Source organism: Ursus arctos, unplaced genomic scaffold (genome assembly GCF_023065955.2).
Source record: "Ursus arctos isolate Adak ecotype North America unplaced genomic scaffold, UrsArc2.0 scaffold_1, whole genome shotgun sequence".
Taxonomy (NCBI): domain Eukaryota; kingdom Metazoa; phylum Chordata; class Mammalia; order Carnivora; family Ursidae; genus Ursus; species Ursus arctos.
In genome coordinates, this window is record NW_026622763.1 from 109,442,827 (window position 1) to 109,468,768 (window position 25,942).

General features: G+C 46.8%; 1 protein-coding gene across 1 annotated transcript in view; it reads right to left on the reverse strand.

Annotated features, from left to right (window-relative positions):
• The window catches only part of LOC113249241 (contactin-associated protein-like 4), a 133,512-nt gene that overhangs the window by 101,935 nt on the left and 5,635 nt on the right, over positions 1 to 25,942 (reverse strand). The window contains exon 2 of the mRNA XM_026490758.4: positions 10,282 to 10,392. Coding sequence (XP_026346543.4) covers positions 10,282 to 10,392 — 111 coding nt within the window. The remainder of the gene's footprint in view (positions 1 to 10,281; positions 10,393 to 25,942) is intronic.

Below are 25,942 nucleotides of genomic sequence, written 5' to 3' on the forward strand. Positions count from 1 at the left end.
ATGACACGGGGGGGGACACACTGTCATTCACTCATCAGCTGAAGCTACGGCACAGAAAAAATATGCCTAACGCACACTCTGTACTTCACTCGGCGATGAGCGTGTTTACTAAATAAAATTCACCCATATGTTTCAACCATTCCAAAATCAATTGTATTACGTCAAGTGAAATAACTCAGAGAAAGACAAATGGCATGGGAATCCACCCAGATGTGGAATTTAAAAAACGAAACCAACAAACAGAACAGAAACAGACTCTCAGATACAGAGAAGAATCTGGAGGTTGCCAGAAGGGAGGGATGAGGGGTGTGCAAATAGGGGAAGCGAGTGGGGAGTATAAACTTCCAGGTAGAAAATAAGTCAGACGGGGGTGCAGCGCACGGCACAGGGAAGACAGCTGATGCCGTCTCCACTTTGTGTGCTGACAGGGGGCGGCCGCATTTACCCTCCTGACCATCTCACAATGTCTATAAATGTGGGATCATTATGTTGTACACCTGAAACGAATGTAATATTGTGTATCAACTACACTGCAGGGAAATAACAAAAAATAAATAAGTAATTACTGGGAGTGTTTACTGCCCATGGAGACAATCCGGAAGCCGTAAATGATTCTGCATGAAAAATAAAGACTCAGATTTATGAAAATAGATCTTACATGCCGTTAACGAAATTTCAAGTAACTCTTATGTGCTAAGCTCTACATAAATATAAACTAGTATATTTTGACAACGTTATAATTCATGTTAATTAAAAATTTCTTTGATATGCCAAACAGACTGTAAAAAGTCTTACTTTCATTTACCTTAAAAACTCGGTTTTGATGACCTTAAATGTGTTAATTGCATAAAGCATTTTCTTAAATTCTGCACAAACTGTCATTTTTCTACCTAAATCTTCCATATGGTTTTCCACTTTGTTTGAACACTTATTTAGATGCATTATTCCATTGGACTTAGCTAAACCTGAAATCATGGAGTGTGAAGAATGTACGTAAGATAATTATACCTTAAAATCTTAAACAACTAGAAAAGGGCCACACTGCATGAAAAATGCATATTTGAGATTCAGTTTTCAGAAATGTGCCTATGAAAACATGGCTCACGGCTCACCCTGTCCAGGGTCCGTCTTCTCTTGCAACATCTCCTATGATTTATTTCTTATAATATGTCCAAGTATATCATCTTCAAAGTTACATTGTCCAAAGTTGTACATATGTGGTGTTTTTTTATGTTATACTATTTTTTACCAAATTTTTGCTTTAACACGTCTGTGCGATGGTCAACTTCAGATGTGACCTGTAGGTTTTTAGTGTATAATTTAGTGTTCCTTAGCATATTCACGGACTGCAACGATCAGACACTGTGCAGTACCGCGCACCTGACAGGAGCTGGTCTCTATTCTCTCCTCACACAGCCCCTGGCAACTAGCAGACGTCCTCTGTGCCTGGATTTACCAATTCTGGACGCATCTCATAACTGGAATCCCTGTATCAATACCATATGATTTTTATTTTCTGTAGATTATGACGTTTTGGTGTTTGGTGTTTTTTTTTTTTTGAAGATTTTATTTATTTATTCGACAGAGATAGAGACAGCCAGCGAGAGAGGGAACACAGGCAGGGGGAGTGGGAGAGGAAGAAGCAGGCTCATGGTGGAAGAGCCTGATGTGGGGCTTGATCGCAGGACTCCGGAGGCAGACGCTTAATGACTGAGCCACCCAGGCGCCCCTGGTGTTTGGTTTTTTTTAACCCTTTCCTGCTGGGGTGAGACCGCTCATGTGGTGGGCCAACCAGCGACTAGGGGCTGCGGGTGTTGGGGAGTGTGTCTGTGACATGCCAACCAGCCACTCAGAGCTGTATCCCCTCTAGTGGCCTGGACCCTCCAGCCTCCAGGGCAGGTGTCAGAGCCCGGCTGTCACGCTAGCTGGTGCTGAGCGCCACTTGCCATTCTGTGGAAACCTAAGGAAGACCATGACCTGAACTCTGCCAGCTCTTCCTTCTGCTTCCTGACCAAGCGCTGGTGGACCCGGGGCCCCGGCACGTGAGCCCAGCCTCTCGTTTCCAGGGGAAGTGTGAGCTGCTCTAACTTTTCTTTCAATGGCATTGACTTTTGTGTCCTCGCTCTGTCACCTTTATAAAGGAAGACCCAGCACAAAACACTTAGAGGATGTGGTTTTTTCCCTTAGGATTGACTAACGTGTAATTTATTCACGTTTCACTAACATGCAGTGTTGTGTTAGTTTCAGGCGTACAGCACAGCGATTCAGCAGCGGTGTAGGACTCGGAGCTCATCACCGCGAGGGGTCTAATCTCTGCCCCCCACTGCCCCTCTTGCAACCCCCAGTTTGTTCTCTGCATTTAAGAGTCTTTTTTTTGTCTTTGTTGGTTCATGTGTTTTGTTTTTTTAATCCCACACGTGAGTGAGATCATGTGGTGTTTGTCTTACTCTGACTTGCTTCCCTCAAGGTTACACTCTAGCTCCATCCACGTCGTTGCCGACAGGACAGCATCTTCAGTGACTGTATTCTTCCAGTGGGTGTCATGTGTATGAGGTCCGTCCACGTGCCCTGGACCGTGGATCACTGCTGAATAACATTCCACGGTATGAAACCACTGCAGCTTGTCCACGCATTCGTCAGTCGGCGGATATTTGGGTTGCTTCCACGTTACCGTGATCCTGAAGAACGGTGCCGTGAACCTGTGTACGAGCTTCCGCACCGACATCGTCCTCACGTGGGTCCACACCTGGGAGTGGCTGCGAGTCCTACCCTGATGCCACGGTAGCTTCCTGAGGAGCCACTGAACTGTCTTAGCAGCGCCTCGTGCCCACCAGCCATGGGGAGGCTGCGAGTCCTCCGTGGTCTCTCCAGCCTTGTTACTGTCCTTTCTGCAGACGGCAGCGATCTTCACGGTGTGACGTGGATTTTCATGTGGCGAATGGCTAATGATGTCGGGCATCTTTTCATGTGCTTATTGGCCATTTGTATGCCTTCTTTGGAGAAATGGCTTTTCAAATAATTTATCTATTTTTAAATTGGTTTTCTTGGGGTTTTTTTATGGTTGATTTGTAAGGGTTCTCTAGAGACTCCAGATTGGCAAGTTCCTTATCCACTCTATAATTTACAAATATTTTCCCCATACTGTGGGTTTTCTTGTCCCTTTCTTAATGGTGTTTTTCAAGTAAAGCATTTTTAATTTTGAAGAAATCCAATTTACCTATTTTTTTCTTTTGTCACTTGTGCATTTAGTTTCATATCTATAAACACATTTCTGAATCCATGTCTGTGTACATTTACTAGTATGGTTTTCTCCAAGACTTTCATAGTTTCATCACTCACATTAAGTCTGCGGTTCCTTCTGAGTTACTTTCGATGCATGGTGCGAGTTCAGCATCGTGCTTTCGGCACATCTGCTGGAAAGACTATTCTTTCTACCACTACATTTTCTTAGGGCCACTCCAGAAAACCAACTTAGCATAAACGTGAAGGGTTATTTCTGGACAATAAATTGTACCCCATTGGTCTGCACATCTATCCTCCACAGTGCACAGTGTCCTAATTGCAGTAACTATGGAGCCAGTGTGGACACCAACAATTGGGAGTCCTCCAGATTTATTCTTTTTCAATATTGTTATGATCACTTGTATTTCTAAATGAATTTTAGGGTTAGCTTGTCCGCTTGTGAGGAAGCGGTGCCTGGGATTTGGGAAGGGATTGAACCCAATGGAGACTCATTTGAAGAAAAAGCACCACTTAAAAAAATATTAAGCCTTTTGATACATGGACAGGGGCTGTCTTTCCACTTATTTAGGTCTTCTTTAATTTCTTTCAACTATGCTTTGTATTTTTTATATAAATATAAATCTCACACTTTTTTGGCAAATTTATTGCAGGGTTTTAACACTTTCTGATGCTGTGATAAATTGAATTGGTTTCTTAATTCCATTTCTGTATAATAATTTCTAAAGCATAGAAATGCAATTGATTTTTGGATATTGGTTCTTGGATATTGATTTTTGGATATTGGTCTTGTGTCTTACAAGCTTGCTAAACCCATTTTATAATAGTTGTGTGTGTGTGTGTATTCTGAAAGGTTTTCTATATACAAGATCATGCAACCTATAAATAGGGATAATTTTGCTTCTTATTGATCCCCTTTTATTCTATTTTCTTGCCTACTTGTCCTAGCTAGAACTTCCAGTACAATGTTAACTGCAATTGGCAAGTATAACACCCTTGTTTTGTGTCCAGTCTCAGGGGGAATCATTTAATCTTTTACCATCAAGTATGATGTGAACTACTGGCTTTGGTAGATGCCTTTTAAAGACTGGTGAAGGTTCCTTATACTTCTAGTTTGTACACTGTTTTTATCATTAAAAAGTGTGGGGTTTTGTTAAATGCTTTTTTTGTATCTATTGAGATTATCATGTATCTGTTCCCTTATGCTATTAATATGGTATTATTACACTGATTTTTGGATATTAAACCAACCTTGAATTTCTGGGATAAACCCTACTTGGTCACGGTGCATACTTCTTTCTACATGTTGCTGGATTCATTTGCTAGTTTTTAAATTTTTTTTGAGAATTTTTGATCCACTTTCTTAAAAGATATTAGATTATAGTTTTCTTTTGGTATCCAGGTGACATTGAACTCAGAATGATTGACGTTTCCCCTTTTTTTCTATCTTGTGGGAGAGTTTGTGGAAGCTTGGTGTTAACTTGTCTTTAAATGTTTGGTAGGATTCACACATGAACAATTGGGTTCTAAGCTTTGCTTTGTGGGAAGTTTATAATTATGACTCCAATCTCTTTACTTGTATTAGTTATATTCAGATTTTCTATTTTTTCTTGAGTCATATGTAGATTTGTCAATTTTATTAAAATTTTTAAAAATCCAACTTTTGACTTTGTTGCTCTTCCCTACTGTTTTGTTTCCATTTGAATTTGCATTCATTTCCAGTTATTTGCTGAAATTATGCATCTTTTAATATCTTGAACATATTAATTATATTTGTCTTAAAGACTATGTCTTATAACTTTATTATTATTAATAAAACTCTGTTTTATTTCTCTGGTTTTTAGTCATATCTTATTATGTGCCTTTTTTTCCATTTCTAAACTAGATAGTTTCATTTTTAAAATGTAAAAACACGATTAGGTTCTAGACGACTTGGTTCCTTCCAGAGTTAACTTACTCTTTCTTCTCAAAGCATTGGCAGCTCAGTCCAATCAGGGTTAGGCTTTTTTCACAATGAAAATGAGTGTTTCTGGTTCGGTCCAAAGTCTGTGATGTGCTCAAGGGCCCCTCCTCCCTGCTGGCCTCTGAGTTCCACTTTGGGGCAGCTGCCTGAGGTCCTCCTCAGCCTCTCACCTGTCGCTGTGGCTTTCACCTTGGAAGATGCCGTCAGCAAGCGGCAGCAGAGACAGGCTCAGCTCCCTGGCCTTCCCTTTCCTGGTCCTGGCCCCACTGTCTGGAAACTCTCCAGGATCTTCAAACACTTAAAAAAGCATTCTGTGCAGGCTTTCTGGTAATGCTTGGTGGCAGAAATGTCTCAAGTGCCCTTGGCAGCATTGGTGGAAGCCACCGATTTGGGAAAGAAATGGAAAGTGTTTCACGGACGCCAGTCGATGTTCTGTGGGTCACTGGGTCACTGGGATCTGCACATGCAGCACCCTTCAGGCTGCACCCCCCACAACAACAGCGTCATCAGTGACATTGTGAACCTCAGCTTCCGTGGCACCTCACGTGGCCAGAGGCTCAACTCCAAATGTGAAAGCAGCTGAGTGAACTGGGGCCACAGTCAAGTGGAGAATGTACCCCATATGGGATTCCCCAGCCCTGGCCATGTGACACCCGAGGACCACGGAGCTACCCCGTTCCAGATTTGTCCCACGTACGGTAACATCTGGGGACTTGAAACCCGTCCGCGGTCAGCACTCCTGGCTGTGGCGCCCCCGCCTGGGTGTCAGGTCCAGCCTCCAACGGACACAAACCTGTCATGACTTTCTCAGGGAACTGCTTCCTGAGGCAAAATAAATCTGAACTGGACAGAGCATCCCCGTGCCCCTATTCATGAGCCTTTTTGCAGACTTTTAAAAAAAATTCTCCCTTAAATTTAGTTCACGCTTAGCTGAAATTGCCGTTCTGTTTGCGTATCTCGTAGAGGGAACGTTGAATCGGATCTGTCAGGTGGTTCCTGGACTGACTGCAGAGGAGTCGGGATGAGTGATCCAGGAAGTCTTGAACACACACCAGGACATCCCGAGAGGCTCAGCCTCAGGGCTGGAGGGGAGGCGGTGGCCGCACAGCCTGTGGGCACATCCAAGGCTGGCCGCTGCTGGCCCAGCCCTAGCAGACCTCCCACCGCTGGCCCCCAGGGGAGGCCTCCAGGCCAGAGCTGGCTGCGGACTCGCCCTGGGCTCACCTCGGTCCACAGTGCTCACGATGCTCCTTGCTGCCTTCCTGTGTCCTGGGCAGAGGGGTGTTTTTCTCTGCATCCGTCTCCCCCTAGAGACTCCTCAGCCCAAGGACCGGGGCCTGGACAATGCCCTTTTCAGTAGGTAAGAGATTTGGAGGAAACCTCTTGCTGGTGCTAGATGGTGTTGTGCAATCCCCTTCTGAAAAGAGAGGTTTCTGACGTTTCCTTTGTCATTTGTGCACCGAGTGCCTGGTCGGGTTGCTGTGTCGGCAACCCCCTGCCGACCTCGTGGGTGCCCCACCGGCAGCCTGAGATAACCTCACATTTCAGCAGCACTGACAGTAAAGGACCAACAGGCTTCTCTTCCAGACGCATCACAGTTCATGGTACACTGCACGGAGATGGTGAACGAAGGAGGAGCCGTGGGAGCGATGCAGGTGCCTCCCGGGAGCGCCGTCATGGCCATCTGTGTGCTGGGGAATCTTGGATTATTCCTTCTGAGCTGCGGCGAACCCAACTCCCTCGACCAAGGGAAAGACAGCGGTATGACCTGCTCTGGGAGACTCGGCTTGTCCCACACGCGTGCCCCAGGGAAAGGGTGTGACAGTCCCAGGGCCTCAGTGCCCCTGACGCGGGGCGTCCCACATCACCTACCCCAGCCCCACCGCTTCGGACATAGAACAAAAAGCAGTGAGTGGTCTGGTTAGAAGCCGCCTGTTTCCTGCCTGCTCCCAGACCTGCAGCGGGAAGACCTCATGTTTTATGGGTTTCTGACTCTGAGAAATTTGTTTGCCGGTGTCTTCATTCGTGTTCGTGTATTCCTGTTCAGACTGCCTGCGTAGCCATCATTCACAGCCTGATCCAAAGCAAAGGAGAAATGTTAGAACAAGAGAAGCACCACACAGCCTTCAATAACTCACCCGTTTGCAATTGCTGTGAATGCTGCCGGCATCCGCGGGGAGGAAAAATAAAACCCAATCAAAAACAATGAATTAGCAAGTAAAAGATAATTAAGATGGGCTGTTTTAAACTTAATTAACATGCAAATAAAGTTCATTAAAGTTGATATCTTGCTTCATTATAAGCTGCAGGAAGATAGCGGATTAAAATGATTTTCCCTCATGGAAAATCCCGAGGCTCGCATGCCCGGTGGGAAATGCGATTTTAACCAGCAAACGGGAGAGTATGCTCACTTGTCATTTACGAAACACGCGCACAGACTGAAGATAAATTTACTGATTTATGTATGGTGTCTCCACTCTCTGTGAAAACTTTGAAAGAAACTGATTGAAATATAGACTTTTCTCTCTTATTTTCAAAAGAAAAACTTCATGCTTCTCTTAACCTGGTTACGATGATTAGGATTCACGTGAGAACGAATAGTGGGTTTTCCTAAAACACCTCTTCTTTTATTGCATTTTGCTGGCGTGAAAATGCCTCCCCCCCTTTTCACTGTGACAGTTTTGGGTGAATCCAGCTCATCCCGGAGAAGAGCCGGCAAAGGGCTCTCATCCTGCCTTTGTGTTTCCAGAAAACGGTAATTTTTGTAGAGAGATGTTTGACACTCAGACGTGATGGAGCTCAAATAAACACCATCTGGAGAAAGGGCTGCCAGACTGAGCATGCACGGACGCGCACTCGAGTCACGTCAGGAGGAAGGACACTGGTTCGGGGTGGGGCTATGACCCTGTGTCTGGGAGGCTGGGAGCCCCGGCATGGGCCGTGGAGCCGGGGGGCACCGCAGGGCCTGGGCTCCCAGAGGCCTACAGGAGCTGTTGTTCAAGGGCCCAGGAAGGAAGTCCAGCTGGGGGTCCAGCCCCGGGGGGGGGGGTCCACGCACATCAGGGTTGGACCAGCAGGACAAACATGACGGCATGCAGGCCCTGGGAGGGGGACTTGCAGAAACCCAGGGTGTCACCAGAGGGTGGCCAAGGGGTGCTGGGTTTCCTGGCCTGTGGTCAACAGAGGCCGTTTGTGTCTTCACTACCAGCCACACTTGTCCGTATGATGCGTAAGCGGCACTGACAGCGTCACTACGAGGAAGGTAGGGCTCTCCCGTATAAAACCCGAAAGTTAACTCAGTAAATCTGAAGATCTAATTGGCTTCCTTACAAGACTCGTGAACCGGCAGGACCCTGTTTAGCAAGCAGAGGGGACCCCAAGGAGCTGCACGAAATGGATGTTTTACAGGATGGACGTGAGGCAGGGAAATTACCAGCAAAAGAAAAGGACCGTTCTTTTGGGCTTGCCTCCCTTTGGGGGAAGAAGGGCAGGGGTCTGACTGTTAAGACTGCATCTGGGGGAGGCTGAAACTGCGGTCAGTGGGTATTCAGCGCCTAAACCACACGTTTTTGGGCCTGAGGTTTTCTTTTGAGCACGTCTGAACTTGCTTTCCAGAACAGAGGCTGGAGAGACCTGACTTCCTGGGGCCCAAACCACCTCCTCACCTAATTCCGCCCGTTCAACAGCAAATAAAATGAAATATAAAATCATCAGTGTCGACGCGTCTACACAGCTATTTTGTAATAAGCACTTTGGTGGGAGTATCTGTCTGTCCATCTATCTCTAACAAAAACCTCAGATACCGCTGAAACCCCGTATGAAGTACCGTTATTTTCTGTGTTGTGAATGTTCTCCGTAATAAATGAGGTCAGATGCTGAACCTCGCGCTCAGGACAGCGGGAGGTTAAAGAGAAAGAGCAGGGGGTGATTTCAGAAGGCGGACGAGAACAGGCTCTCATCCCTGCAGGAGTCTTCTGGGCGACAGAGCCGGACCTGATTCCCTGAATTTGCGGACGGGCCTCCCGCCTTCCCGTTTTGTGGCCAGGACCCCGGCGACGCCCTCCCATGACCGTGAGCTTTTTGCAGAGCGGCTGAAGACGACGCGGTTTCCTGCTCTTCTCTGCAGGACGGCACACGGCGACACCCCAGAATAAAGGGTTCAAAGGTGTAAGAATGACCCTGACGAGCGTGAAGGTAGCATTCCATTCCCCTTGCTCCTCCAGACGTCATGGAAGAAATGGAATGACTGTCTTTATTTTTAACTGGCAAGTATCTGTGACTGCTTTTCCAGCCTCTGATGGAAGGCGGACGATGGCCCACTTTTCAGCCCCTGGAACCAGTGGCCTCACACGACAGGAAGGAGTTAAGGCTGCTCATCGGCGGAATCTGAGAGGTCAATGTGATCACAGGGCGTTAGGTGGGAAGGGGGGGGCAGAGGAGTCGGAACCAGGGAGACCCCGCAGCCCTGGAGGTGGAGGGAGGAGCCCGGACAGCAGGCGCCTCCAGAAGGGACCAGTCTGGCCAGCACTTCGACTCCAGCCGTGAGACGCGTCCCAGACCTCTGACCTTCAAACCCAGAACGTACTACATTCGTGTGGTTTTAAGCCACTAAATCTTTACGGAGTGTGTTACAGCAGCAATAGGAAACTAATACACCTTCCAGCTTCTCTGTCCGACTTGAAGACAAACACACAGTCAGGGCTAACAGACTCCCAGACGTGAGTATTTGTGATAGAAAAGATACTTTCCTAGATAAACAGCTGGGCACATTAAAAGGTATGTACATATTCTCGCAACTGAAATGCTGCAATGACTGTGCACAACAGTCACGCAGTTCACAGCCATTTCGGGCGTGGCTCGCTCCGTGGCCCCGACACGCACGTGGAGGGAGACCAGCCTGGGCATTCCTACGTGCAAAATCTCACATGGGAACACGCCCACACACCTAATACTTGCTTGGAGTTTTACTTTCTGTGCCACAGATAGTCAGTCCACTTACAATTTATCAAAAGAAATACAGGAGTTGTTGAAAGTCCGTGAGCCGCCGTGGATCAGCGAGAGGCAGCCGGCTGACTTACCGTCTCTGCGGTTCAGTCTCGCGAACCCGGGGCTGTGGCTGCTGGAGAGCTCAGAGGAACTGCTGAAGGAGGAGGCGGGCAGCGCGGACACCAGCGGCTGGTCGCAGCTCTCTGTCGGGAAAACACCCGCTCAGGTTAGCACAATTGGCAGCCCTTGCACGGTCAGTAGCCTAACGTTGCAAACCCAGGAGCAAACACCAGGCTCAAAGGGCTCCCACGGAGCCCACTCAATGGGAAGACCTGGGGAGCACAGGGCATTAGAGGCTTGCAGGCACAGAGAAGTGCCAAACCAACCACACAGGCAAGTCCCTGGAAACAGCAAGACCACACGGAGGCTGGGCGTACGAGCCACGCACCCGTACTCATCACATTTCTCTGTGTCAAAAGCATGAAACTACCTTAAAATCGTCATTTATAATGACCACAAAAATGTAAGAGAGTCTATGGACTCTGAGAAACAAACTGAGGGCCTCAGAGGGGAGGGGGTGGGGGAACGGGATAGACCGGTGATGGGTATTAAGGAGGGTACGTATTGCATGGTGCACTGGGTGTTATACACAACTAATGAATCATCGAACTTTACATCAAAAACCAGGGATGTACTGTGTGGTGACTAACATAATACAATAAAAAAATTAAAATAAAAAAAAAGAGAGAGTCTTTCTCAAAAGATATTCAAGGTTTAGTGAAGAAAACTATCAGAGTTTGCTGAGGGATCTTACTCAAGGCGCACACAGGAGGGAGGATAGGCCACATCCAGAAACTGCATGACCGCCCGTGAGATGCATCAAGTTGGCCCGCTGCCAGGCTGTCCGTGGCCCCGTGGCTACTGCCTGAGCCAGCAGGCCGCGGAGCTGGGTGTGCACAGCTACACCCCACCGTCACGTGGAAGTCGTGCCCAGGAGATGGGCTCACGCAGCCGTGAAGGCACACGGGAGTTCCACAGAGAAGTGGCCAAGTGCCCGAGTCCCTGCGCCCGCCACACTCCTTCTCTCCCAGCCTGCAGCTTCGCCAGGAGCACCTGTGAAGCACCGACGAGGAGAGAAGTCCGGGGCCCGGGGTGCAGATGGCCCTGCAGCACACGCAGGCCCCACCTGAAAGTGGGCAGCCGGGGCACACGGCGTGTCTCTGGGCCGTCCCTGTGGGACAGTGGGCACTGGAAGTCCTCCGAGCGGGCAGGGCTTGGAGAAGCATGTGGCTGAGTGCCTCGTCCGCCAGCAGAGACCAACACTGAGCCTCCGTGTGGCCCCTTCCCTGGGCCATCAGACCAGTGTCTAAACCTTATAGACTGAGTGAGTCCTTGCAATAGACCCCTTTGCAGACATTTTTGTGCTGGGTTCTGCTTTTGTTGAGCCCCGCCTGTTACCCAGAGGAGGATTCTGCATTTAGAAAGATGCCTGTTCTCACTCACTCAGAGCTTCCCAGCCTGTGTGCTGCCCCCACTCCCGACTTTCCCCCCCTCCACTGAGGCCGGAGTCCCCGAGGGCCCCCTGCTCAGGGGCTGACCAGGGCCCGTGCTCCTGCCGGGTGAGGCCGTGACCACCGTGTCACGCTGAGGACCCCACTCACAGAGAATCCGGTGGAGGAGTGGCAGTGGAACCCTCGAGTTCCTGGGCAGACAAGAGGCAGGGACGGTCCTTTGGGGTCAACATGCACCTTGTCACCAGTCAGCAGAGCGGGCTCTGTGCACCTTGGAAATGAACCGAAGTCGGTTTCCACACCTGGTGCATTTAGTCATGCACGAGTACATGCGTGTGCGTTACAGGCGCTCACACGCAGCGGACCCGCACCCGGAGTCACGAGTTCATGTGCGTGCGTTACAGGCGCTCACACGCGGCGGACCCGCACCCGGAGTCACGAGTACATGTGCGTGCGTTACAGGCGCTCACACGCGGCGGACCCGCACCCGGAGTCACGAGTTCATGTGCGTGCGTTACAGGCGCTCACACGCGGCGGACCCGCACCCGGAGCCACGAGTTCATGTGCGTGTGCGTTACAGGCGCTCACACGCGGCGGACCCGCACCCGGAGTCACGAGTTCATGTGCATGCGTTACAGGCGCTCACACGCGGCAGACCCGCACCCGGAGTCACGAGTTCATGTGCGTGCGTTACAGGCGCTCACACACGGTGGACCCGCACCCGGAGTCACGAGTACATGTGCATGTGCGTTACAGGCGCTCACACGCGGCGGACCCGCACCCGGAGTCACGAGTACATGCGCGTGCGTTACAGGCGCTCACACACGGTGGACCCGCACCCGGAGTCACAAGTACATGTGCATGTGCGTTACAGGCGCTCACACACGGTGGACCCGCACCCGGAGTCACAAGTACATGTGCATGTGCGTTACAGGCGCTCACACGTGGCGGACCCGCACCCGGAGTCACGAGTACATGCGCGTGCGTTACAGGCGCTCACACGCGGCGGACCCGCACCCGAAGTCACGAGTACATGTGCGTGCGTTACAGGCGCTCACACGCGGCGGACCCGCACCCGGAGCCACGAGTTCATGTGCGTGCGTTACAGGCGCTCACACGCGGCGGACCCGCACCCGGAGTCACGAGTACATGTGCGTGCGTTACAGGCGCTCACACGCGGCCGACCCGCGCTGGAGTCAGGACCCTGTACCAACCACCGCTCCCTCGAGGGAGGAGGCAGATACAGAAAAGCTTTATCAAACAGCTCAAATAAAGAACGATGGGCTGTAAGATCAAGAAAATTAAAGACTCCGGCTTCTGAATCTGAATGAGACGGTGATTGACTCACCCTGGTGCGGTCGCTCGTCCCTCACGACATGTGAAGTCAGACCACGTGCTGCACACCGTGAACTTACACAGCAGAGAGGGTCATTCATCTCGGTCAGCCTGGGAAAGCGACCGCAAGCGCAGAATGTCTAGCTGATGTTCTTACACTATTACGTGCACTTTGTTGTAAACAATAGAAAATTGTATCTTTTCGAAATTAGATATACTTTTCTCTGAATCCATAAAGATAAAATTTAACTTAAGAAAGAATACCACATAATATTAAAAAGTGGATATAGGGGCGCCTGGGTGGCTCAGTCGTTAAGCGTCTGCCTTCGGCTCAGGGCGTGATCCCGGCGTTCTGGGATCGAGCCCCACATCAGGCTCCTCCGCTATGAGCCTGCTTCTTCCTCCCCCACTCCCCCTGCTTGTGTTCCTTCTCTCGCTGGCTGTCTCTCTGTCAAATAAATAAAAAATCTTAAAAAAAAAAGTGGATATTTTCTGAATTTCTCAATGAAATTAAAGCAAAAGCAGTGTTTCCACTGATGGTCAAACGTTTGTGTGGTGATGAAAGTCTGTGTGTAGGATCTGCACGGCCGACCTCTCCAGAGTGTGGAACAGAAGTAAAGTCATGAAAACCACACATATGAATAAATCAAGGACGCATTCTCTAGACGGGGAAAACACGAGCATCTCACTGTAAGTCACACCTTCCTCCTGGCACCACCTCATACATCTGTGTGTTGAAAGCACACCATGCAGTTTGTGGGACTAAAATGTGGCGGATCTGCTTGACTCGGAAAGAGCCATGAACAAGTGAAACGGGTATAAAACCCCAAGACACTTACTGAGCGTAAGGCCCTACTACAGCCAGACCCAAATCCAAAGGTGACAGGATCAGGGGACGTGACACGGAGCGGCCACTCTGGAACTGGCCAGGCTGTGCCCCTGGAGCCAATTTCCCGCCCGTGTAAGATCAGAGGCTACCTCGGGCCCACCCAAGGCCTGCAAGAGCGTCCACGGTGATGTTACTCATGGTACGCCAAAGTGGAAACAGCCTGCATGCCCACTGCGTTAGAGGGTGCAGATCAACAGTGGAAACCACACAGAAATTTAGAAAAATTCCTCCCTACAAATGGCGGAGATGAATCTGGAGCATAAGGTTGAGCAAAATCAGCCAGCACCACGGGCGGGCTCTGCGGCTGGCCGCAGCGAGAACAGCAGGAAGCACCCCACTCGGTGCTGGGAGGACGTGTGTGCAGCTGTGGGGCATGCGGCTTCCTCTTTGCAAATCCCCTAGCGCGCACACATCCAGGACACTCTGTATCCCCCTCCCCTCCGGCACGAACCCACAGCTCTGGGAAAGCAGCTCTTTTCCCTGGTGGGAGCTCCTCTCCTGCGGCCAGCAGGTGCAGCAGGGAGGGGCTGCCTGGAGCAAGAGGGTGCCCCACACGCATTGCGTTTGGAGAGTCTCCTTTTCCTGCTTACAAGAAGGAAGGCAGTACACGTCCACAGCTCCAGAAAGCATTCCAGAAGCAACAATTTATAGAAGACATTCACAAATCAAGTGAAGTCATAATTTTCCAAATTTGCACAACTTCATGCAGTAAAAACATCAGATATAGAAACAGCTAGCTCAGCGGTTTCTGAACACAAAGGGAGTTTGAATCCTTCTGAAAGTGGGGCCAGGTCTGGAGGCACGCTGGGCAGTGGGCCCAGACCCCTGAGGACCCAGGGCTCCATACAGACCAGGCCGGGCAGCCACCACCGGTCAGCACGTGGGACTGCCTGAGGGGGTGGCTGTGGCCACGCCACACAGCAGGTGTGAGGTGGAGGGACAGCTGAAGGGCTGGCTGGACATGGACCGCGGGTCAAAGGACAAGCCGCCACAGGCAACTGAGACCGTGAACAGAGGGAGACCCGCAGGTGGGGCAGGACCGCCTCAGCCAGGTCAGAGAAGAGCGTCCTGCCAGCACACACCCACGCTGCCTGCGTTCTCACCGTCACACCTGCTCACACCACAAACACACACATGACACGTGTGCTCACTGTCACACCTGCTCACACCACAAGCATACACACACTACACGTGTCACCGTCACACCTGCTCACACCACAAGCATACACATGCTACACATGTGCTCACCATCACACCTGCTCACACTGCAAATACACACACACTACACGTGTGCTCACCGTCACACCTGCTCACACCACAAACACACACACATGACACGTGTGCTCACTGTCACATCTGCTCACACCACAAATACACATGCTACACGTGTGCTCACTGTCACACCTGCTCACACCGCAAATACACATGCTACACGTGTGCTCACTGTCACACCTGCTCACACAAGCATACACATGCTACACGTGTGCTCACCGTCACACCTGCTCACACTGCAAACATACACACACCCACACTATATACATGTTCACACCACAAATGAACACATCTATGCTGTGTGTACACACCACTAACACATGCAGCCCTGCTCACACGTGTGCTCACACATCCACAGTTGACACCACACACACACACACACGCACGCACAAGTAAAAAATATTCCTGTTAACCTGCAATGGATTTACTGTGTTATTTTTAAGTGAGTTAATAAATCAATGCTCTCAAACATTCCTAGTTTAACGGCTATTTGATGAGTACTGGTAGATAAAACTCCAAGAGCAGACACTTCCAGGGTTCCTCGATAATGTGTAGGACTAAAGGAATCCCGAGAGCAAGCACTGAGAATGCCGTATGCTGTTTGGTGCTGTTTATAGTGTCTTTTCTCTAGAAGTGCTGTAAGTTTACGTGACCAAGCACCGAAGCAGCTTCTACGACATAATCATTTCACCTAATTATTCAATTTATTCAAAACTACGCACCATTCCCGTTACAAATACAGAAAATTAAGTCATTTAAAAGGGGTGTGTGTTTAGAGAGCCTGGCGGTATTAGGTCACTTTGAATAAATGGTGTCACTTCTTGTTGAATGAACCCATGTACGCTAAACAAGCTTACGTGTCCCATGTTGTTTTCATGGGCGAATAGATACAGGTGAGAATTTACCTGAAGAGACCACCGGCGGCAGTTTTCCTATTGGAACTTCCCGGGTGGCGGTGAGAAGTTGAAATACCGGTTGTACTCAGGAACCAACAGGATTCCTACCGTGTGTGTATCTCTTACTTTCCTGTATAAATCTGCACTTATATCCATAGATTATAGGAATTATTTGGGCTGCCAAAATTAAGTTCTTTTACAGGAACATTCGGATCTTTCTCAGAAGATACAGCTATTGTGGGCTTGTGGAACTTACACCAAAAAAATAAGAAAAACAAATTCACGATGCCTGATAAAATTTAATGTTTTATTCCATTTAAAGGACTTTGCAAAATAGCTGACAATTTGAAACCTTCACAAAATTTTAATGATAAGAATTATTGCTAACACTGCGTAACGCTACCAATAACCTCTGGAAATTACTTTCGTTTGGCAGAAGATGTGCTCGTCATGCTCTAAAGTAGTGGGGGACAATGAAGTCGGCTGCAGGGCTGTGAGCCGCGAGAGGCAGTGCTGGGAGCGGGCCGGGAGAAAGCTCACCCTCTCACCATCTAACGTAGGAAGCTTCACCCACGCATGCTTTCTCTTAGCCATAAGCACTTTCGCACCAAGAAATAATGTATTCAATTGATAAGATGGGCTCTTTTGTTGCTGAACATGAGGGCATCTTTGCTAAGACATTGCCAGGTACCTGGCTGATCAAGCTGGTGTTTTGTGTTTTTCCCCGCACCGCAACAAGAATCTTATGAAGGGCACAGGGGTCCCTCCAGCTGTGCAGGCATTTTTGTTTTGGTTGTTTTATTTTTTTAAAAGATTTTATTTATTTATTTGACAGAGAGAGAGAGAGACAGTGAGAGAGGGAACACAAGCAGGGGGAGTGGGAGAGGAAGAAGCAGGCTCCCAGCAGAGGAGCCTGATGTGGGGCTCGATCCCATAACGCCAGGATCACGCCCTGAGCCGAAGGCAGACGCTTAACGACTGCGCCACCCAGGCGCCCCGTGTGCAGACATTTTTGGAACCAGCCGTGAGTGTCCTGCTGCTCAGAGCCCACCGGCAAATACACATTTCAGAAGGAAAGCGTGCACTGCAGAGAAAAGCCCCAAGTGCTGATATTCAGTGATGTCACCCAGAAACTCACAAACCATAAAAGCATTGCCAGCGTTTTAACACCAATACTTTAAATAACAATGGATAAAAGCTATTCAGTTTGTATCATAACCAGTAAAAACGTAATACAGTGAATATGGATTTTCTTTCCAAAGAGAAAGAATCCGTCTCTGATTTCAACTGCAACATTAAAAACACGCCAAGTGGTCCATTCCACTATGCGTACACTGCCGAGACCACGCACATGCTTTCAGTTAAAAATGCTTTCTTGTTAGAAAATGCTAGCCATCATCTGAGCTCTTTGCGGGCAGGAACCTTTTTGCTGGTGGCGGTTCTTGCCCCGATGGTGGTGGCTGCTGAGGCTGGGGGGCTGTGGCAGTTTCCTAAAACAAGACGGCAACCAAGGTTTCTGCATCGACAGACTCTTCCTTTCACGGACGATTTCTCTGCAGCAGGACGTGCTGTTTGGTGGCATTTCACCCACAGGAGAACCTCCTTCAAAACTGGGGTCCACCCTCTCGACGTGGTGCTCCTTTACCAGCTGCATTTATGTGATGTTCTAAGTCCTTGTTGTCCCCGTGACGATCTTCACGGCATTTTCACCGGGAAGAGACTCCGTTGCGAGAAACTGCTTGCTTGGCCCGATGCCATACCTGTCCAAGTTCGGAGTGCACTCCAAGTGTGCGAAACCAGATGGCAGCTCACGCCCGTCTTCAGGCTCACTTCCGGCTGTGGCCCGGCTGTGGCCCGGCCGTGGTCCGGCTGTGTGGTGTGGCCACACCTGCAAGTGCTTCTCCATCTTCCTGAAGGGCTAGCCTCCACTTGTAAAAATACGTATGTACACAAAGTGCGACACAGCAACGTGCAATTAAATGAGGGATGGCTGCCCGTGCTGGTGATTTGCTCAACATACGATGTCCTTGGCCCCGTTTTTCGAGCCACACACTCTCTGCCTCTTAGGGTCCTGCTGTCCTCTGGTATTTTAGCTGAGTGGCAGACAATTTTAGCTGAGGGCCATGGCCCATGACCCTGGAAAACAGAAATCTCCCATTGTGTTCTGAGAACTGCCGGCTGCAGAGAGCACTAAGATGAGATCCACGCTGCCCCCTTTTTTATCGAGGACACAGACCCTCCAAAGTCCTTCCTGGTGACTGGTAGCTGAACGCTTGTCTTCACTGATCAACCACAACAACCCATGTGTCAACCACACTTTGGTTCTGCTTCTGTCCTGCGCCCAGATCCCTGCACCAGCTTGAGCCACAGGGACCCCTCTCGAGGGCAGGCATCCTCAGGAATGTTCTCCAGCAGTGCCCCTTTGGGCCAGGCCTGCTCGTCCGTGGCGCCTGCCTGGGCCTGTGAGCTGTGCTCACTTCTCCCCTCGGCGGAACCTCCTCTGTGCCCCAACCTGGAGGAAACCCGCACATAATAATCCCTTTGAAGAAACTCTGTCCTGTCTCAGTCAAGATTTATTTTTTATTGGACATTACAAAAAGCTACTTTTAATATTAAATATGGATCTAAACATAAGATTTCATTTCCCTATGTATTTTTTCTGCAAAATTGACTGTTATTTCTCAATTTTTCTTAGTTTTCCTTTTTCTTGTCTTTCCCAAGAGTGCGCTAGAGGATTTTGTTTGTTCGTTTTGTTCAGAGAGCACCTAAGGATGGTTGTAATTCTGTGTTCTTGAATCTCAGCTTGCCTGTGCTGTGATCTCGTATTTGCTGACAGTTTTGTTGTATAAATAATTACCGCTCCGAAGTCATCACTCCTCAAAATTTTAAAGATAGCACACCGTTGTCCTTTTGGCCCATCTTCTGAGAAGATGTCTGACTTTTCTTCTCCAGGTTATTTTTGCAGGTTATAATTGTTGCTTGTTTCTGCATAAAATTTTGAAGCTTTCTCTTTAACTTAGGAGTTAGATGGTCATGGTGGTTTTTTGTTTGTTTGTTTTCATTTGTTTGTTTTTGTTTTTCTCAGCATGAGTTAAGAATAGTCCACCTAAACCCTCATGTTCCTGAGTTTCTGGTAAGTTTTCTCACACGTTTCTCAGATGTGGGGACGGTGCTGAGACATGTATTACAGCACATGGCGGGGGTACTGGGATGGTGTAGGTGGGAGTGTAGGCTCCCCCACAGACCAGCAGGGTCCGACTTCAACCCCCCAGGGAGCCATGCAGGAGGAGGGTCTCCCAGCCCACCTACCCTGGAACAAGCCCAAACTTTGCACCCACTGCCCACATGCACACAGCTGGTTAGAACAGCCCCCGGGCCAGGGAGGCTGCAGGGACTCTGACAAATACAGGCTCCAATACTCACTTTCGTGTTTGGATGCACACTCACCGCTCACTGCCAGCTTCTGCGGGTTTCCCTGACTTTCCCATCAGCTCTACTGTACATTTAAACTGATCATCAAATGTGCTGTCCAGGCTTTCCAGCCCTCCACAGAAACCCAACACACCGCTCCCCTGGGGTCACCTCCCTCCACTCAGGTGTCCGTCTTCACACCAACGGTGCCTGCATTTCTGCTCGTGAACAAGTGTTGGGTGCTGAGTCTGCGGGGATGTCTGTGTGTGCAGGGTGGCTACACGCACTGGTAACCTGCTCCCTCGTGTCTCCTACTCCCAAATAAACTGTACAGACCACAGATGAGATTTTCCTGGCTCCTTAGTAGCTCCTCCCACTTCCCCTCATCATACTCACAATACTAAAACACATCACAACCACCATCATCACCATTACCATCGTAACAATCAACACCATCATCATTATCACCATCCTCACAATTATCATCACCATCAACACTGACATCACCATCATCACCATCACCACCATCATCACCAATATCATCACCATCACCATCACCACCATCATCGCCAATATCATCACCATCATTACCATGATAATCACCACCATCAGCACCATTATCACCATGACCATCACCACCACCGTTGTCATCACCACCACCGTCGTCATCACCACCACCACCGTCGTCATCACCACCACCACCATCATCACCATCATCACTACTTTTCTTTGAAACACCATATTTACCTTAGCTTCTCCTGGTTACTTCTTTCCTTGAAAATCAATTTAAGTGGATTACTATTTTTGAATACTTCGGGTAACATCTGACAAAGGTCTCACAGGTGATAATAGTATTTGACCAAACCACTATAGTATTAGCTCAAAGAATAATTAAACAGCCTCTTCAGCAATTCTGGAAGTAGCTGTTTGGGGTGAAACTTAGGATTACATGGAGAAGACAGCATGAGGATCTCCGCTCACATGAGCAGCTTTCAAGTGATCTGTTCAAGGTCCAGCCACCGTGATGATGGCCAAGCCTAAGTTCACACAGATTCCAGATATTGTTTGTCAATCTCTGACAGTTCTCAAAAAAGAAAATGCACACCGTAAAACCTTTCTCAATGGATAAAATCAGAGGCTAAGTCAAGTAAGGAAACTGACATTTAAACATTTCCCCAAATTACTTAATAGATGTAATTTTTGAAGGCAGACATATCTAAATAATTAGCCTTTTGTTTTGATGTTTTGATCTAGTAGAACTTCCCTTTAAAACCACATTTGCAATCCTATAATTTCCGGAAATAAAACCTCTGGGAGTTGGAAGCCATAACATTGTGTTCTAATGGTGATCGAGTAATCGTGTATGTTCACACACTCATACATGCATGCGTGTGGATGCTTTTTATTTCGGGATTTAAAATTGTGGAGATAGTTTTCAACCTGTTCTATTAAGTAGGTGTGCAATTTAAATAACCATTCCACAATCACTAATTTAAAACTACTGAAAATGACAAGTGTCTCCTGCTTCCATCCCTCTCAGGTCATCATGCCCGAAGTGCTCAGCAGTGGGAGCATGGAGGGGGCCACCTCCTGCCATGTCCCTTCCTGGTTTCACTGCTTGCAGTTTGGTTTTCTCACAAGCAATGAGAGGAAACTAGATTTACTGCAGGTTTCCAAGGGCTATAGAAATGTGTTGTAAAACCCACATACAAATCTCTTATTATTGCTAAATACCGGAATTTCATTTACCAGATAAATCGAAACTGAACACAGACATTTAAGCAAGAAATGACATGCTGTATATATGAAACTAGAAAAAAAATGTATCCTTACTTGTGCAATATTATATCGTGTTAGACCTGGTCATACTGCCAGCCATGCATCTATGTATGTGTGTGTACATACATGTGCCTGTGTGCATGTGTGTGAATATAGCCACACACATACACACATACTGCAGTTACTTTAAATGTTATTCAACCAAGATGACCTACAGCTATCAGCTTCATTCTTCTCCCCAAAGAACATCTTCCTCTGGGAAGCATTCCGTCCAATGACAACAGCCGCAGGTGGCTCTGAAGCTTTGAGAACAGACGTCACAGCCCTGAAGCAATCCCTCAGAGAAGGGGGAGAACGGGCCAGAAGTCAGCCATGTTTTTGTTATTCTGAATGCAGCCAGAATTGAAGGAAAATCACTTATCTCTTCTTTCCTGAGTTGATGAAACATATTTTCAATCATTTCACATTCAACCTGCATTTTTGATCTGAGGGAAAACGAGTCAATTCAAACACATTTGAGCACTTGACTTTGTGCAGTATGAAGAAATGGCTTCCATCCCTCTGAATCTGTTCTGCCTCAACTGAGCAACAAAATCTAAACTTAGCATTTTCTGTTCAATACAGTTCAAAGGCTATGTATACTACTATTCATGGTCTTTTTATTAGTTAGAAAATCAGTGTCTTAAAGAGAAATTCTAAAACTTTATAACAGAAATACTTGCTTAGCCAGTGGTCTCTCTATTTTATGAGAGTATTTTCCCAATCTCTTGTTAATTCCCTAAATATCTGTTCTATGAGAATGCACTTTATGATATATTTACTAATCATATGTTCAAAAAGAAACAAAAATAGAGTCTGATCCACCAAGCACAGAAAGCTAATAAAAGTCAATGACAATATGAAGATATGTATAATAAAGTCATTAGTTGGATAAATTAAACCATTGAAAATATTAATCCACCAGTTCCAATATGAACAAGATGTAGAGATTGTTTCTGGAAGCTGGAGAATTTATAATTACTTTCTGAGCATTTTCAGAAACTGGGGGCTCAGTGTCCATTCTTCTACTGGGGGAAGATGCATGGGGCTTCATGGAATCTTGAAACTGCTCTGTAAGGTCTATGTTCACAGGTGTCTACATTTCCAAAAACCCAGCAGAAAATAAAATCCAGGGTAATAGTGGCTGCCTGAATCCAATCTCTGCTCAAACTCATACACACACAAACTATAAGATGACCAAGAATTATAGGCATAACCACATTTGGCTCATGCCTGTAGCATGACCAAGAGATAGACCATGTCATATGTTTCAAGTTAAACTAATAGAGGAGTGAACTGGAAGGGATTCCAGTGGTATTCTTACTGTGTGTGGGTGCAGAGAAGGGAGTGGGGACCTAAGATTCTCCAGAAAAAGTGGAGAAGAAAATGGAAAACAGAGTCAACACAGAGAAAACCACACCTGCAAGAGAAGTGCAGTGTAAAGTATTAAAATCTTGCACACAGGGGCGCCTGGGTGGCTCAGTCGTTAAGCGTCTGCCTTTGGCTCAGGTCATGATCTCAGCGTTCTAGGACCGAGCCCCGCATTGGGCTCCCTGTTCAGCAGGAAGCGTGCTTCTCCCTCTCTCACTCCCCATGCTTGTGTTCCCTCTCTTGCTGCCTCTCTCTCTGTCAAATAAATAAATAAAATCTTTTTAAAAATAAATAAATAAATAAATAAATAAATAAATAAATAAATAAAATCTTGCACACAAGGTGGAGACTTGGACATTTAGAGCACCAGGGAGCCAGCTTGGGGTGAGCAGGGCTGAGGACTGGGGGTGACAGTTCAGGAGAGAAGGAGACAAATGGAAGAGGAAGCTGCTTCTTGGAGCCAGAATTGTGAGAAAACAGGAAGAAGGAAGAGGAGAAATCACGTACAGTATTTTGAAGAAGATGGGACAAGGCAACCCTTCCTCTTCTCATCTTATCACCACTAACAATGTCATCCGTTATAAATTTAAACTTAATCTTACTGCCTGAGGAGGGAATTTATGGACTAAGATCCTGTCCACAAGATGCCCAGGCATAAGATCAATCAGAACGAATCCATGCCAACAACTGAGAAGAAAATGTAAAACGAGGACGAAAACATTTCAGCTAATGAACACCTCCACCAGCCAGAATAGAAGCCAACCATGGAGCCCAGGAAAGTTATGACGCAATAACCCAAACTAAATAAAGATCCTAAGTCCCCAAACAGAAATCTGTACATAGAAAAAAGTCTAATTCAGAAATTTTAGGAGAATAAAAATGGACAATATAAAGGAAATTCAATGAGTACTGAGTGCATTCAGAAAAAAATACATATAGAAAGAAAAATGCAAGACTGTTTTGCCAATGCAGACACAGTTACAAGATGCTTAAAAATATTATTCAAATAAAATTGTAATGAAGGACATTGAAGAACTACAGAAATACAATCAAGTGAATGAAAATAAGATTTAAAAAAAAGTGAAACTGGGGCGCCTGGGTGGCACAGCGGTTAAGCATCTGCCTTTGGCTCAGGGCATGATCCCGGCGTTCTGGGATCGAGCCCCACATCAGGCTCCTCTGCTATGAGCCTGCTTCTTCCTCTCCCACTCCCCCTGCTTGTGTTCCCTCTCTCGCTGGCTGTCTCTATCTCTGTCAAATAAATAAATAAAATCTTAAAAAAAAAAAAAAAAGTGAAACTATTCAGAGAAAAAGTGGCTAAACTGGAAGGTAGAAAAAGAAAATCCACTATTGATCTATTGTCTGTTTATCTATCACCTATAATCTATCTATCTATCATCTATCTATCTATCTATCTATCATCTATCCATCTATCATTCCTGAAAAATAAAAATGTAAAAGCAATGGAAAAGAAATAATATTTTAACATGTTAATCAATTTTAACTTTCTAGAAATAAGAAAAAAAAAAACCCAACCTAAATCTTCATTTTGAAAGGAACTTCCATGTAAGTACCCAGGTTAGATTCAAGACATGTTCTCCTTAAATCATTAGAATTAAATGCAACATAAAAAGGCAGGGCCTCTAGATAAAACTGACCTCAACTTCTCATGAGCTGTGGAACACCATGTTCAAGGAGCACATGGAAAGGAAATTCAAGCTGAGGATTTTATACCCAGCCCAGTTACCCTCCAAGTGCAAGGTTGTAGAAAATCTATTCAAGGCTCATGCTCCTGTGATACACGGCACAAAGCCCTTCTGGACTCTGTCGTGAAAACAGCTCTCTGGGAAAGATCTTGGAGACCCTCAAGGGTCCACGGTGCCAAACCACTTATATAAAAATATTAAGATGCCATTTGTCTATTTACTCTAATTTTCTCAGAGTGTATCACAGGGTCTTCCAGAGGATTCAATGAACATTCAAAAATATCTAAAAGAGCTATCAGAATACTCCTCCTCTTCCCACTGACATATTTGCTGAAGGCTAGCTTTTTTTCATAAACATCCCCTGGAACAAAAGAAAAAAAAAAAGAAAGAAAGAAAATCACAAGCTAAATGCAAGAGATGAGAGAACCCAGCTGTCTTCCATTAAGCCCTATGTTAAAATTTGCAAAAGTATAAAACTAAGCTATTTTACTATTTTTATGCTTTGAAAATGTGTTTATTGTTTATAAAATATATTACTGTTAACATGTAATTTGCTTCTTATTGTTATTTTTAAATGTATTAATTATATATTTTAACGATTTTTTTAAAGATTTTATTTATTTATTTGACAGACAGAGAGGCAGTGAGAGAGGGAATACAAGCAGGGGGAGTGGGAGAGGGAGAAGCAGGTTTCCTGCCAAGTCAGAAGCCCGATGCGGGGCTCGATCCCAGAATGCCGGGATCATGCCCTGAGCTGAAGGCAGATGCTTAACAACTGAGTCACCCAGGAGCCCCTATATATTTTAACTATTAATAGCACTAACCTGCATAAATAAAAGCTCATTGGTATCCTCATAATATGAGTGTAAAGGCATGTGGAGCCAAAGATATGAGAGCAACTCTCCTGGAGAATGGGTTTATCCAACCTACAAATGATTGGGAACACTTTAGAACAAAGACTAGGTAGTTCCAGATCAGAAACTGAAACCAACATGGAAATATGGATGAACGGATGGCATATAAATAGTCTGTGTTCTGAGAAAACAGGAAGAATGTAAGAAAAACATGGGAATAGAAGACAGAGGAAAGTGGAGAAGATCATTGATTATTGTATTGATAATAGACACCACGGAAACTCACCCACCAGACTGTGACAATTTATGAGAGAATCACAAAAGCTGTCACTTCAAAGTAAACTAGTAGAACCAAAGACAGACCTTCCCAAGCACTATGGAAATAATAGTAAAAGGGCAAACAAAGCAACCCTCAGGGAGCAAAAGCATATTAAACACACATACGAACGTCGTAATTACGTAATAGCAACGGCGCAGAACATAGCAGCCATAACAATACGTATGGGCTTAACACGATTATCAGAAAGAACGAAGAGTAAGATTTTGAAATTGGTTACTAAAGCAAATCTCAATCCAATAGGAGTACAGTAAACACACCTAAAACAACAAAATTCAGGACTAGGAGGGGATGGTGGGTAGACGTGTGCTGACAGACATGGAGAGTGACCATGTGGCCCTGACAATGGACAG